Source organism: Martes martes, assembly GCF_963455335.1.
Source record: "Martes martes genome assembly, chromosome: 18".
NCBI lineage: Eukaryota > Metazoa > Chordata > Mammalia > Carnivora > Mustelidae > Martes > Martes martes.
Window position 1 is genome coordinate 7,411,939 of NC_137906.1, and position 12,851 is coordinate 7,424,789.

At 50.5% G+C, this 12,851-nt stretch overlaps 1 protein-coding gene across 10 annotated transcripts in view; it reads right to left on the minus strand.

Moving 5' to 3' along the window:
• The window catches only part of CUX1 (cut like homeobox 1), a gene marked incomplete at both ends in the record, with an annotated part of 363,457 nt that overhangs the window by 185,414 nt on the left and 165,192 nt on the right, over positions 1–12,851 (minus strand). For all 10 annotated transcript variants that reach the window (XM_080830213.1, XM_080830214.1, XM_080830211.1 and 7 more), the window contains one exon: positions 5,546–5,593. In XM_080830213.1, coding sequence (XP_080686339.1) covers positions 5,546–5,593 — 48 coding nt within the window. The remainder of the gene's footprint in view (positions 1–5,545; positions 5,594–12,851) is intronic.

Consider the following 12,851-nt stretch of genomic DNA (forward strand, 5'->3'; position numbering starts at 1 on the left):
ACTGTCTTGAGAAAGGTGAGCCTTTTCCTAATATACACAAAGGTAAAACTGAGCAGGCAGTGCCCCAGGCTTACTCTGCCACCTTCTGTAGGCTGTCTTTCCGTAATTAAGTAAATAAAGCTTTTGCTTAAAACTTTTAATGTAGTTAAAGTGTAACAGTTTCTTCCCTTATGGTTTCCAAGAAATCCTACGCAACCCGAAGTCATCATATGCTATATTTTCTTCTACAAGGCTTAAAGTTTTGCCTTGACTTCATTTGTAATTTGTGTTTGCATATGGTGTGAGGTATGGATCCAATCTCACTAATTCCAGAGGGATAACCAATTGCCAGAGGACCATTTACTGAAAAATCCGGCCTTTCCTCACTGATCTATAGTCCCGTCTTTGCAACACTCATGCTTCTCTATATGCATGTGTTGGTTCCTGATTTCTTTACGATGTCCCGTCAGGGTATCTGTCTATCCCTGAGCCAATCACTGCCAATCCCTGAGCCAATGGATAGCTTTCCCTCACATGGCCGGGAGAACCCCCCACCTTGTTCTTAGTTCATGCTACCTTCACCACTACTGACCCCACCTGCTCTCGCTTATCACTTCTGGAATCAGTTTTTCAAAAGTTTTGTGAAAAATTCTGTTGGAATGTGGACTGGAATTCCAATGACTCCCTCTCATCAATTTGGAGGAAATTGATTATTATTAGTAATAGTGAGAATTTCTATCCTTGCATACCTTCTGTCCCTCTGTTTAAGTCTCCCTTAATATCTTTCAGTATAAATGATCTACTTTTCTCCAGAAAGAGTTCCTATGCTTTATTATATTTATTTCTAGGTATCCTTTATTTTTTGTCGCTAACTCTAGCTGTATCCTTTTCAGTTTTCTGTCAGTGTAGAAGTATGTAATTACTTCTGCATATTGATTTTGTAATTAGCAACCTTGTTAAATAATTGAAGCTCCTTTGAAAAATGATAGTTTTGTTTCTTCTATGATAATACTTGATCTTTTTCTTGTCTTTTGTGGTAGTTGAAACTTCTAGTACAATGTCGAGTAAAAGCAGCAATAGTACACTTACTTGTCTTGCTCCTGGTTTCTAACGGAATATTTTTGTTATTGAGTATAATAATTTGTTGTAAGTCTTTGGTAAATACTTTTCCCCCAGTTAAAGACGTTCCCCTCTATATTATATGGCTGATCGGTTTTTTTATTTGTTTTTGTTTATCATGAATGGATGCTGAATTTTATCAGATTCTTTTCCTCTGTTAAGATAATTTCTCCCTTTAATCTCCTAAGGATATTAATGTGCATTAATAAATTTTTCTAATGTTAAACCAAATAGCATTCTTGGGATACACGGAGCTTGACGGATTCCACTTACTAACACTGCTTTGGGGACTTCTGCGTATCTACTCACAAACATGACGGACTTTGAATTTTCTTTTCTTGTGCTATCCTTGTCTGGTTTTGGTACCCAGGTTACACTAACTTTGCAAAAGGAGGTTAAGAAGTGTTCTTTCTTTTTCTATTTCCTAAAGGAGTCTGCACAAGAGCAGAACTTCTCTGTTTTGTGAATGATTGATAGGGTTCTCCCGAAAACCGTCCCTACCTGATGGAAATGTTTCCACGACAGTTACAAGGCTACTCAGGGTTTCCATTTCTTCTTTAATCAGCTTTGGAACATTCTAGTATTCTGGAAATGTGTCTGTTCTGTTTAGGTCTTAAAATTTTTTGGCCTGAAATTGGCTGTAATATTCCCTTACTGGTTTTTTAATCTCTGCTGTGGCTGTAAAGTTACCCTGCTGCCATCACTAAACTTTTCTTTCCTGATTAGGAAGTCTCTTCAAAGAACCAATGTGGTAGTCTCGTCAAAGAACCAATTTCTGAGCTATTTCTCTCTTGGGTCTTTTTTTTGTTTGTTTTCAATTCTTACATACTTTTATTATTATTTGTATTTATTCTTTCCTTCTTCCTGTTCTCTTTGAGCTTATTCTGTTGTAATTCTCTAACTTTTTAAGCTGGATGCTCATAGGTTTTCAGTCTTTCATTTCCTCCCTGATATAAGCATCTAAGTTATTTCTTATGAGGATTTTCCTCTCTGAGAACACTAGTCTTAAGCACCCAGCTCCCCTATAGCCAAGAGGAGGATGACCCAAACCAACTCCTTCCCCCCCTCAACTTTTTTTTTTTTTTAAGATTTTATGTATTTATTTGACAGACAGAGATCACAAGCAGGCAGAGAGGCAGGCAGAGAGAGAGGAGGAAGCAGGCTCCCCACTGAGCAGAGAGCCTGATGCAGGGCTCAATCCCAGGACCCTGGGATCACGACCTGAGCTAAAGGCAGAGGCTTTAACCCAGGTGTCCCCCCGGCCCCAACCTTTTATACCAGGAACTCTTGTCAGGGAGAGAAGCAAGGAGAGGCAGAGACAATTTCCAAGAGTTAGCACTTTGCCAGAGTGTGTTACTTCACTGAAGGGACTGTTGGAATCGCTAGACTAAAATAAGTCTTAAATTGGATTGACTGCTGAGGTGGCCCCTTCTCCCTCACTAATGAGTTGGCCGGGCTTGTGAAACAGGCAAACTTATGGCAACCAATCAGTCAATCCCTCAATCAAATTTCAGGGTGAGCTAAATTTGATGATTTTGCTATCATGTGAGTGACCCATGAGATCAGAATATTCCCTACCATGCCACCAAGAACAACAAATACAGGTATTCGCTACTTTCTTTTAAAGCTATTTCCTGAGCAGATGTGCTTGGTGCCCCTTTCTCCTCATGAGCCTGAAGAAAGGATGGAGGCCAAAATGCTACCTCCGGAGGCCCTCACTGTTCAATCATTTATTCCCATGATGGTACAACACACTGCAAACACACCCTCTTGCAGGAACTCCGAAATCCTATATGAACTTCTCGCTGTCTGAAAACGGTACCTTGTGTTCTTTGTTTTTTCTTTTCAGGATCTCAAATAGTGAAGTCGTCTATACAGATTCCAAGGCAAAGAACACATTTTCACAACGCCATACCTTGTTCTGGGGGAACGCAAGCACTTTGGGATAAACTCAAAGAATATACCCAATAAATACAATTGCATTCAGCAGGCACTGACGAAGGATACAAGAGTGATCCTCTGATTAGAGAAGGCAGCGTTTTAGAAAAACGAGCTGAATGGATCCTGACCCATCAAAGCACCGAGACACGCTGGCTTCTGGCCTTACTCATCAGAAAACCGACCCTGTCACGTGGTCCCCGTCTGCAGCTGCCCTCTGCAATGAACGTTCCTTCTTCAGAAACAAGGCGGAGTTGGCCCTTTCTACTTTAATTAGCTTACTAGAAAGCACAAATTATTTAATATAAACAGAGCAATTAGCAATGGTAAATATTAGCAGTGCTATAAAAATATTTATTTTTCAAATCACCTTTTTAAAAAAAAAAAGGGAATTAAGAAATCTGGATGTGGGGCGCCTGGGTGGCTCAGTGGGTTAAAGCCTCTGCCTTCGGCTCAGGTCATGATCCCAGGATCCTGGGATCGAGCCCCACGTCGGGCTCTCTGCCCAGCAGGGAGCCTGCTTACTCCTCTCTCTCTCCTTACCTCTCTGCCTACTTGTGATCTCTATCTGTCAAATAAATAAATAAAATCTTAAAAAAAAAAAAAGAAATCTGGATGTCTCCTGGGCATTTTGAATTTAATATATCTGGAAGCACACCCACTACCCCATTCAGAATGTGGGGTAATCTATAATAGAAGTGGGTTACATTCTTAAAGAGTGAGAGGGTGTGAAGACAGTGTTTTATACTGGAGGAAAATATGTATGTAATATAATGTAATATGAAAGTGTGTGGGAGGGTGAGGGAGTAGACGTATATAAATATGTATACGCCCATGCCTGAAGTACAACACGTGAACTTGGTTGAACCTCAGTTCAGGGGCAGGGCAGTTATAAAAAACATTTGGGGAGTAACTAGGGAAGACGGATTTGGGATGGAATTTCAGCTACCGCGGAATGAGTGCTGCTTTCCCAGGGGTGATACTCGGGCTGACGTGGTAATATTGGGAAACAGCCTGACTTTTTGGAGATGCACGCATGCATGTGTTTACGGGTACGGGGCCGGGCTATCCACACGTGCTTTCAAATGCAGAGCAAAAGGGCAGCGGGAGCAAACGCGGCGAAATGCCAGTGTGCGGTGAGTAGGGGTAAAGGAGGTACGCGGGTTCACTCGACTAGTTCTTTCTCCTTTTATGCAGCTTGACAATTTTTCAAACAGAATGAAAAACAAGCAAAAACCCAAACCAGCACACTGGGCTATTTCAGGGGCAGAAACACTAAGCCACCGGGCCTCACAAAGCTGCTGAACGGGTAAAAGAAGAGATCGGATCAATGTGGGCAGGTGTAAGGTGACAGTGTCCCTCAGAAAACCAGGGTTTGGAGACGCATTTGTGAGGAAAGGCGATTCATGTCTTTCTAGCCCCGGGACAGTGATACCCCCGAGCCTGCCGGGGCTGAGCTCGGGAGGGCTTCCTGTGGCAGGGGGCGGTGAACAGAAGGGCCTTCTGTGGGGTCCCTCCCGACACCTGCTCCTTCCTGCACGGCGGCCTTGCCCTCTGCTGTCACCTGCTCCCTGGAGACTTTGCCCGACGGCAGCCCCGACGCCTGCGTCTGGAGCTCCGGGCCCAGGATGCAGGCGTCCTCACCGCGTGTCCCAGAAGCCCCTCTAGAAGCTGCCGTCTCACTCCCTCAAACCCTGCCCCCTCCCCTCGTGCTCCGAAAATGAAACTCTCAAGATGCTACCGATGGGGGTTCTCCCAAGGGCTCTGAGAAAGCCTTGTTCTCATCACCGCTGCCGTCGTTCCCACGGCAGGAGCGGAGAGCCGGGGACGGCCACCTCCACGACAGCAACGACATGGCTGGTTTTGTGAAGTTCCCCGAGTCCCCACAGAGGGCAGAGGGGGAGCAGGAGCGTCACCCACCGCAAGGGCCCCCATCTGCGGGGGCTGCCCGCCGTGTCAGACGGCGCGGTCCTTTTCTGGAAGGCCCCGGGGGGACAGCTCTCCCTTCCACCGAGCCCAGACTCGCTCCTCGGGGCTGCCCGTTGCTCTTTGTTTCCAGCCTCGAGCCAGTGAACTCCCTCCTTCCCCGGCAGCTGGGCGTGGAGGCACCAGGTCGCCCCCTTCCATCCTTCCCGCACGGGAGGCCTCCCGGTGGCGGCGGCCCCGGGCCTGTGAGGCTGGGGAGGCCCGCGGGCTCCTGAAGCCTGCAGCGTGGAAATACTCTGTCGCTGGGCGAGGCACAAGCACGCAGGCCGCTTGGCCCCCGAGTCACCCACATCCTCCCACACTTCAGCTACGGCTCCGCTCTCCACGCGGGCCTTTACTGAGGACCCGGCGGAAACATCACACCGGGAGGCACAAAACCCACATGACATTGAGTTAGTGCAGCCGGGAAGGCTCCACCTGGGCGAGCACCTTCTGGCAACGGCATTTATTGAATGAGAATAAAAAGCAAGCGCAGGGAGCGAGGAGGGGTGGCTCAGGGTGTGAAGTGAACAGAGACGCTTACCTCGCCCTGGAAGCTCTTCAGCAGCGGCGCTACGTGCTTGCGCAAATCCTGGAGCAGGAGCGGTGGGTCAGCAAACGGCCGTGGCAGAAGGAAAGAGAAGGGAAACATTCGTTAAGGCTTTGAATTCAGCGACGATCACCCTCAGACAAAGCCATCCTGGTGCCCTCCCCTGTCCGTTTCCTTCACTCGGACAACATAAATCACGCCGCTGGCGTTCCGTAATGTCAGTGAACTTCCTGGGGAAGGAGACCACTAGGGTCTCCTTCTACCCGTGTCCCGGCTCTACCAGCCTCGTTCTGAACGGGCGAGGGAATTGAGCGTTGGCTGGTGTCCGTCGCAGACCACCTGCTTAGTAGAAAATCGGGCTTTTCTATTGTACATTTGACTCGTGGGTATCTGAAAAGGATCCGGGACCAGCATCCTGCATTTTAGCTCTGTCTTTTGAGCGCTGTTACGGGGGTTATGTCTGTTTTGGATCCGTGTCTGATCCGCTCGGTGGACGATTTCATCCCAAGCCCCCAGTACCCCTTTCCTGACAATGGGACACCCCAGAGGGACGTCTGTATGATCTCCTCGAGAATATTTTCTTTCAAATGAAGTGATTAATGCACCACATAGTGGTTATAGTCAATAATACTGTATTATAAACTTCAAAGCTGCAGAGAGACGAGATCTTAACTGTTCTCAACGCAAAAAAGGGACGACAATTATGTAGTGTGATAAAGGTGTTAGCTAACACGACTCCAACAGCAACACCGCGATATGGAAAAGCACCAAACCGACCCATTTACTCCTCCACTTTACACAAAATCGCGTGGCAACTGTAGCTCCACGAAAAGAAAAATGAAGTAACCGAAAATATGCTTCAAAGACTCTGAAATAAATTCAAATAACGCAATTTCTCCTTCATCGAGAGAGGGGGCAGACAAGGTATCTATGGAGCAGATCGGCTTCAGTAAGTCTGGCCCAAGGCGAGGAGTCTACCTATTTTCAGGTCCCAAGGCTGATGCACACGCGGACTGAGCAGTGCCGGCAAATGCTGGACACGGGCCAATCAACCCATAACACAGGAAGGAGGTAACGTATTATTTCGGAATAAGAGCCCAGGTGCCACGGGGAGAGCAGAGAGGGTAATAAACCCAGATGAAGGAGGCGAGCAGGGCTTTCACAGAGGAAGTGGCATCTGGGCTGGGAAGGCGGGCAGGACCTTCTCGGGCCGGTTCTCAGTATGCCTGTCTGCGCGCGCTGCCTCGAGCCGCCGTCGAATACACAGATGCTACTGGGCAAATGCAGAGTCTGGACTTGTCTACAGCTCCTGGGTCAGAACCCAGTCCGTTCGATGAAAAGAGGCAGGCAGAGCCCTGATTCCGAACTCGGGCCCGGCCGCTCACCTGTGGGAGTGCACGATGCCACTCCACATCTGGAAGTTCGGCTTCCCTGCTCCCTACAACGTGCGCCAGGGCAAGTGTGCCTTCCCTGAAACACAAGCAATGGGGACAGCACCGCTCCCGGCATGGAGTAAGTACTTAAAAACATGAACCACCTTTACTATTACTCGTAATAGTAGTCACCACTCAGGGAAAGGCCTTCTAGCAAATTTAGAGTCACCCCGAATCCGTCTGAGTGCACAGAAGACGGCCTTCTCTGGAACCAGGATTTCCCAGTCTTGCTTGAAGGTGGATGATGAGGGAACCCCTGCCCCCCAAAGGGGTGGCGGACAACCCCTCGGCCTCTCCTGCTCCGGGAGGCTGCGATTCTCTGAGCAGCCCCCCGAAGTGACCTGTCAGCTCTGCGCGCACAGCGGCTCGTGGGCACCCGCTCGCTCTTCTGCTAAGGGATGAACAGGATTCTGTGTGCCTTCTGCCGAGCACCTAACCCGCCGACCCTTCCTCCATCCTAAGCTCGGGAACCAGCTCCCGCCCTCACCGAGCTGAGCGGCATTAGGAAGAACAGCTCCTGGTGTTTCCTGCTCCTGTGTCTTTGGTGGCTTTCCTCCAAACCGGGGCCCTTAACCATTCTGGGTCATGAAGGCTTCTGAGAATCTTCGGGAAGCTACTGACTCTTCCCTCCAGGCTGTGACTCTGCGAATGATTTCGCTGTGGCCTTCCCGAAGCCTACCCACACGGCCCAGGTTAGGACCCAGGTTAGGACCCTTCGTTCCAGCCCGTGCTGTCCAATATGGAACTACTGGCTACTTATACTTAAACGTAACTTAATCTGTATTTAAACGTAACTTAATTAAACTGAACTTAAAAATCCAGTTCCTTCCATCGTGGAAGCCACGTTTTAAATACTCAGCAGCCGCACGAGGCTGGCGGCTACCACACCAGGCAGCACAGAGCCGGGGTCCCCCATCACCGCTGAGCGATCTATTAGACGGGCTACGTGCTAAGCTCTCTGCCAAACATAGCTAACCCACGCTGCCTTGCACTGTGACCCTGTAGAAGTATTTGATCAAGAAGCATTAACATTTCCCTTTTAATTACACATTTTCCCGCATGTCGCATTCCTAAGGGTGATACCATTACTTCCCTGGAGAAGGCGGTAAGCTTGTTCCTCCGCCGCATCCTTTTCTATGTTCTTACACCAAGTTCAACGACACCAAAAGCAATCAAACTCTTCATCAGCCCCTTCCTGAATAAATAAGGCCCTCTGTGGTAGACAGCCCTCAAAGGCACCCACATCCCTGGACCTAGGGCTCTATGAGGTTAGGGACGCTGCAGATGGGAGGAAGTCAGGGACCCTGAGGTTGGGGAGATGCGCCTGGATGGCGCATGGGAGCAGGAGGCAGGGAAGAGGGCGAGAGCACTCCCTTAGCCCGCGTGTCTCTCAGGAGGAGAGAAGATACAATGTACACCAAAAGCTGGTAAATGAGGATCTGAGGATGAAAAGGGGGATCACCTTGGATCCCAGCCAAGGTCAATGGTAAAATCCCATGTTGTAACCACAAGGAATGAGCCACGCTCCTTTGTCAGAAACCCAGGACCACAGGTAATGACGTGGGAGCTCTAATGTTAACAGCCCACTGTGGGTTGGGGACAGGGTGACATGGAGGGCAGGGTGGCAGCAGAGAGAGCCTGGTCCCCAGCCCTCCTTCTCCGTCCCTGGGGCAAGGCTAGACAGGTGGGATGAGCCCACTGCACTGCTCTCGTCACAAACTGTAAACACAAGATGACGGCGGGGGTTTGCTATTTGCTTTCCGAAAAGGCTGACTTTGAGGAAGGCGGCCGGTGAACGAGGCGCGGCTACATTCTCCAGTGTTCGCACCAAGCAGCCTGGTGCTCGGGTGCGCGTCCCAGTGGGTAAAGAGGAGCTGGCGAACATTCACGAAGCAGTGTCGGCCTAGTCCGAGGCCTGCAAGCCCGGCTTCCGCAGACAGGCCACGTATCTTCCTCTCCGAAGGCCACAAACCAGGGTGCCCGAGTGGCTCAGTCGGTTAAGTGTCTGACTCTCGATTTCGGCTCAGGTCATGGTCTCAGGGTCGTGAGACTGAGCCCCGTGTGCAGCTCTACCCTCAGCGGGGAGTCTGCCGGAGGAGTCTCTCTTTCTCCCTCTCCCTCTGCCCCTCCCCCTGCTTTCTCTCTCACTTTCTCAAATAAATAAATCTTTTTTTTTAAAAGATGTTATTTATTTGACAGAGAGAGGGATCACAAGTAGGCAGAGAGGCAGGCGGGGGAGGGGGAAGGAGGCTCCCCGCTGAGCAGAGAGCCCGATGCGGGGCTCGATCCCAGGAGCCCGAGATCATGACCTGAGCCAAAGGCAGAGGCTTAACCCACTGAGCCACCCAGGCGCCCCTCAAATAGGTAAATCTTAAAAAAAAAAAAGAGAGACCACAAACCCATGTTCATCTACTATGTAAAAATAAGATGTGAACAGTTCAAGGACAATAACTTCGACGTGATCCTTGTCCACATTGGTGGACCCCATTGGTAGGTACCGTGGCCCCTCCCAGGCCTGGGCTTCGAGAGGGCCCCTTGCTTTCCAGGGAGCTAGGCCAAGCCCCCCGCCCCACCTGCGTGTCATCTGCAGGCCCACCTTGCTGGGTGGAAAGCCTTAGGAGTCCCCTTTCCTGATGGCCCTTGAGGTCTAGAGAGGGGACTCCTAAGGCTTTCCACGTGTCTAGATCTGGAAACTGGGACCTGGAAGTAGCCAGGCCCAATGCCATAGGATGTGCTTCCTCTTCTCTCCAGACTGCGGGCTGCTCGAGGGCAGGGAGTAGGTTTTAGTCCCCCTGCAGAGCCCCCGAGCTGGCATCCAACACTGGGCTGGACGATATTTTGCTGCAGAAATCTAGGCACGAGAGGATTTAAACCTTGCGTGGGTCCACCACTCCTTTCCCCGGTGGGTCGATCCCACCCCATGCAGTATGGGGGCAGGGCTGCAGGTGTGGCGCCCCCTGGGGGCACCAGGTGCCCTTTGGGGCCCACGAGATTGCTCCCCGGAGACTGAATATGATGTCAGCCCGTTTCTACAGGAGCACTGATCCCAGTCTCCTGCGGGTCTGAGACGGAGCCCGGCACACAGCAGGACCTCAGAAGACATGGTGTGGGGGCGTGAGTGTGTGAGCGGAAGAGAAGCGGCTGAACAACCCCTCAGGGTGCATCACAGACCTGCCCGGGTGAGACGGCGCCTGCGTCAGAGCCGGGTCCACGGTCCAAGCCAGCGGCGCCCGCCAAAAACCAGGCACTGATCACCTATGCACCTTAAAATTTTCCACGACGAGACGGAAAGAGCAAAAAGAAACAGATGAAATGAATCCATCCAAAATCTTTTCATTTCCCATATAATCAATATAAAAAAGATTTTAATTTATTATTATTATTTATTTAACTGACAAAGAAGGATACCTCTTTTTCTGGTGTTAAGCCTCTGAAATCTGCCATTTTATAGCTTGGCACCTCTCGCTTTGGACTGGCCACATGTCAGGTGCCTCCCCAGCCCCCCGCCACCCCATCATCTCACGGAGCAGCTCAGGGCTAAGAGAGGCGGCAGTCAGGAATCGGGACTCTCTTGGGAGAGCGGGTTGAGGCTGGCCAGTCCCCCCCTCAGCCGATCAGAGGGAGACGTGGAAGAACAAGAATGAGGAGAAGCAGGAGGACAGCCAGGGGAAGGGATGCGTCACAGACACGAGGTGAGAGAAAACCGCTGGGTTTAGCAGCCGGAGTTCCTGGAGGCATCGGGGTGCCCCGAATGGACTGGGGGTGGGAAGCAACCTGTGAGGGGCTTAGGCGCTGGCGCTCTGAGCTCCAAAGAGAGAGATGGGGATGGCGGGGAAGAGGGTCTCAGGCTGAGTTAACGCCAGTTCTCGTGACTGAGTGTGTGACACACAGCAGCCTGCCAACAGAAGGGACGGACACCCACATTTTACAGCCAAGGAGACATGAGGCTCAGAAGGGAAAGGAAACTTGTCCAAGGTCCCATGGCCGGCAGTGAGGACATAACCCCGGCTCTTGAGGCCTGTGCCACAGCGAGATTCTGTAAAGGAATCGATCCCCTCGGCCAGGTGTGGGCACCGGGATGACAGCCGGGAGCCACCTGGACAGTGACATGGGGCGGGGCACACAGGCATCACTCAGGAGTCTTACCTCGGGCCCAGACTCAGAGGGGAAATGGTGAACCTGCACAGGGTCGTGGAATGTGAAAGGTGGCAGGGCCCAGGCACCTGGGACCCCCGTGGGTGACAGAAGAGGGGGCAGGGCGTGAGCGCAGGGAGGCCTTGGTGCGGGTCTGGCCCTGGAGGTCACCCCGCAAAACAGCGCCTCCTGCTGGGCTTGCCCTCAGTGACCCCGCAGCCCGCCAGCCTGGCTCGGGGCCCAGCTCGAGAGAACGCCAGCTTGGACAAGTTGAAGAGAGGGTACAGGTGCTCCTGTGTTCTGTCACAGCACTCCGGGAAGGCAGAGGAGCCAAGCCTCCCATCATGACTGTAAATAAAGGAAACTCATCTCCACTGTCCCTGTTCTGACCAACCCACTGTATCTGGTTAGAGCACAATCGTTCCTCAGGACGTAGTCACATCTCATGACAAGCCTGCTCAAACAACCTTTTAGATAGACATTTCTAAACTCTTTTTTAAAAGATTTATTTATTTGAGAAAGAGAGAATGAGAGTGCATGCGCCTGGGGCCGGGGAACAGAGGCAGAGGGAGAAGCAGGCTCCCCACTGAGCAGGGAGCCCAACGTGGGGCTCGATCCCAGGACCCTGAGATCCTGACCTGAGCAGAAGGCAGACCTCAGTGACTCAGCCACCCAGGTGCCCCTCAAATAACGTCTCAGAGATTAAAGCTGGATGTGTGTGTTTGTACGCACACATACACGTGTATTTGAAGGGCTTCAGAGGTAAAAAGGGAGTAAATATTCATAATCAGACCCGTGAAGCCGGCATGCACGTGTGTACTTCAAGTTACCAGCTAGAAATTCCCCGTTCCAATTTGATTTTTGGCTGTTTGAGAAATTCCTTATCCAATTCTGCCACCTGCGAATATCATCTGCTTTTGTACTAAACTAAGGAGACAAGGCCGGGGTGCTCACTTGTGACCCGGGGCCGTCCACCGTCATTAGAGAGCCCGTGACATGATTTGCTGTCCGCACAGCACCACAAATGGCAGACAGAGCCACGCTGGCCACCACATGTGTCTGCGTGCCCTTCTCTGCAACTGTGAACCGAAGAAAGTGGGCGCCAGGCCAGTGAAAATCATATTGGCATGAACCGCTAATGATGGACTGAACACAAAGATTAAAAAAAAAAAAAAAACCCTCTGCAATTTCGGGGTACCCACTAATTACACTGACAGGTTTTGCAGCGCGGTTTTAAATTCACTTTGATTCTGTACCATTCATTGAGTGAAAACAACAAACACCTTAACACACAGAAAGTGATGTCCTTGAGATTATTAATATCGATGCCTGTTGGCGGAGCCAGAAGAGCACATTTCAACCTTCTCTCCCTTGAGTGCATTCCAAATAACAAGCCGTGTTTATAGAGAGGCGCTTCTAGGTGAAAAGGATTTTCATTGTTCTCCAAACCACTGATTCACAACTCACTTCTGAGATCAGAAAATTGAACGGCAAAATGCAACCGAGGAATTTTCTGTGTAATGATGACTCCTGGAGAAAATCGTGCTGATTTAGAAGCCAAAACCAAAACAAAACAAAACAGAAGCACCACGTGGTGTTCAGATGCACCCGTGAGGCCAACATCCCCAAACACAGCCCCTGGCCGCGCACGGGGTGAATCTTTGGCTCTCTGCCCATTCTGGACACTTGGGTGGTCTCTCCGGAAGGTTCTGTCCCCAGCGTGGAGCCTGGTG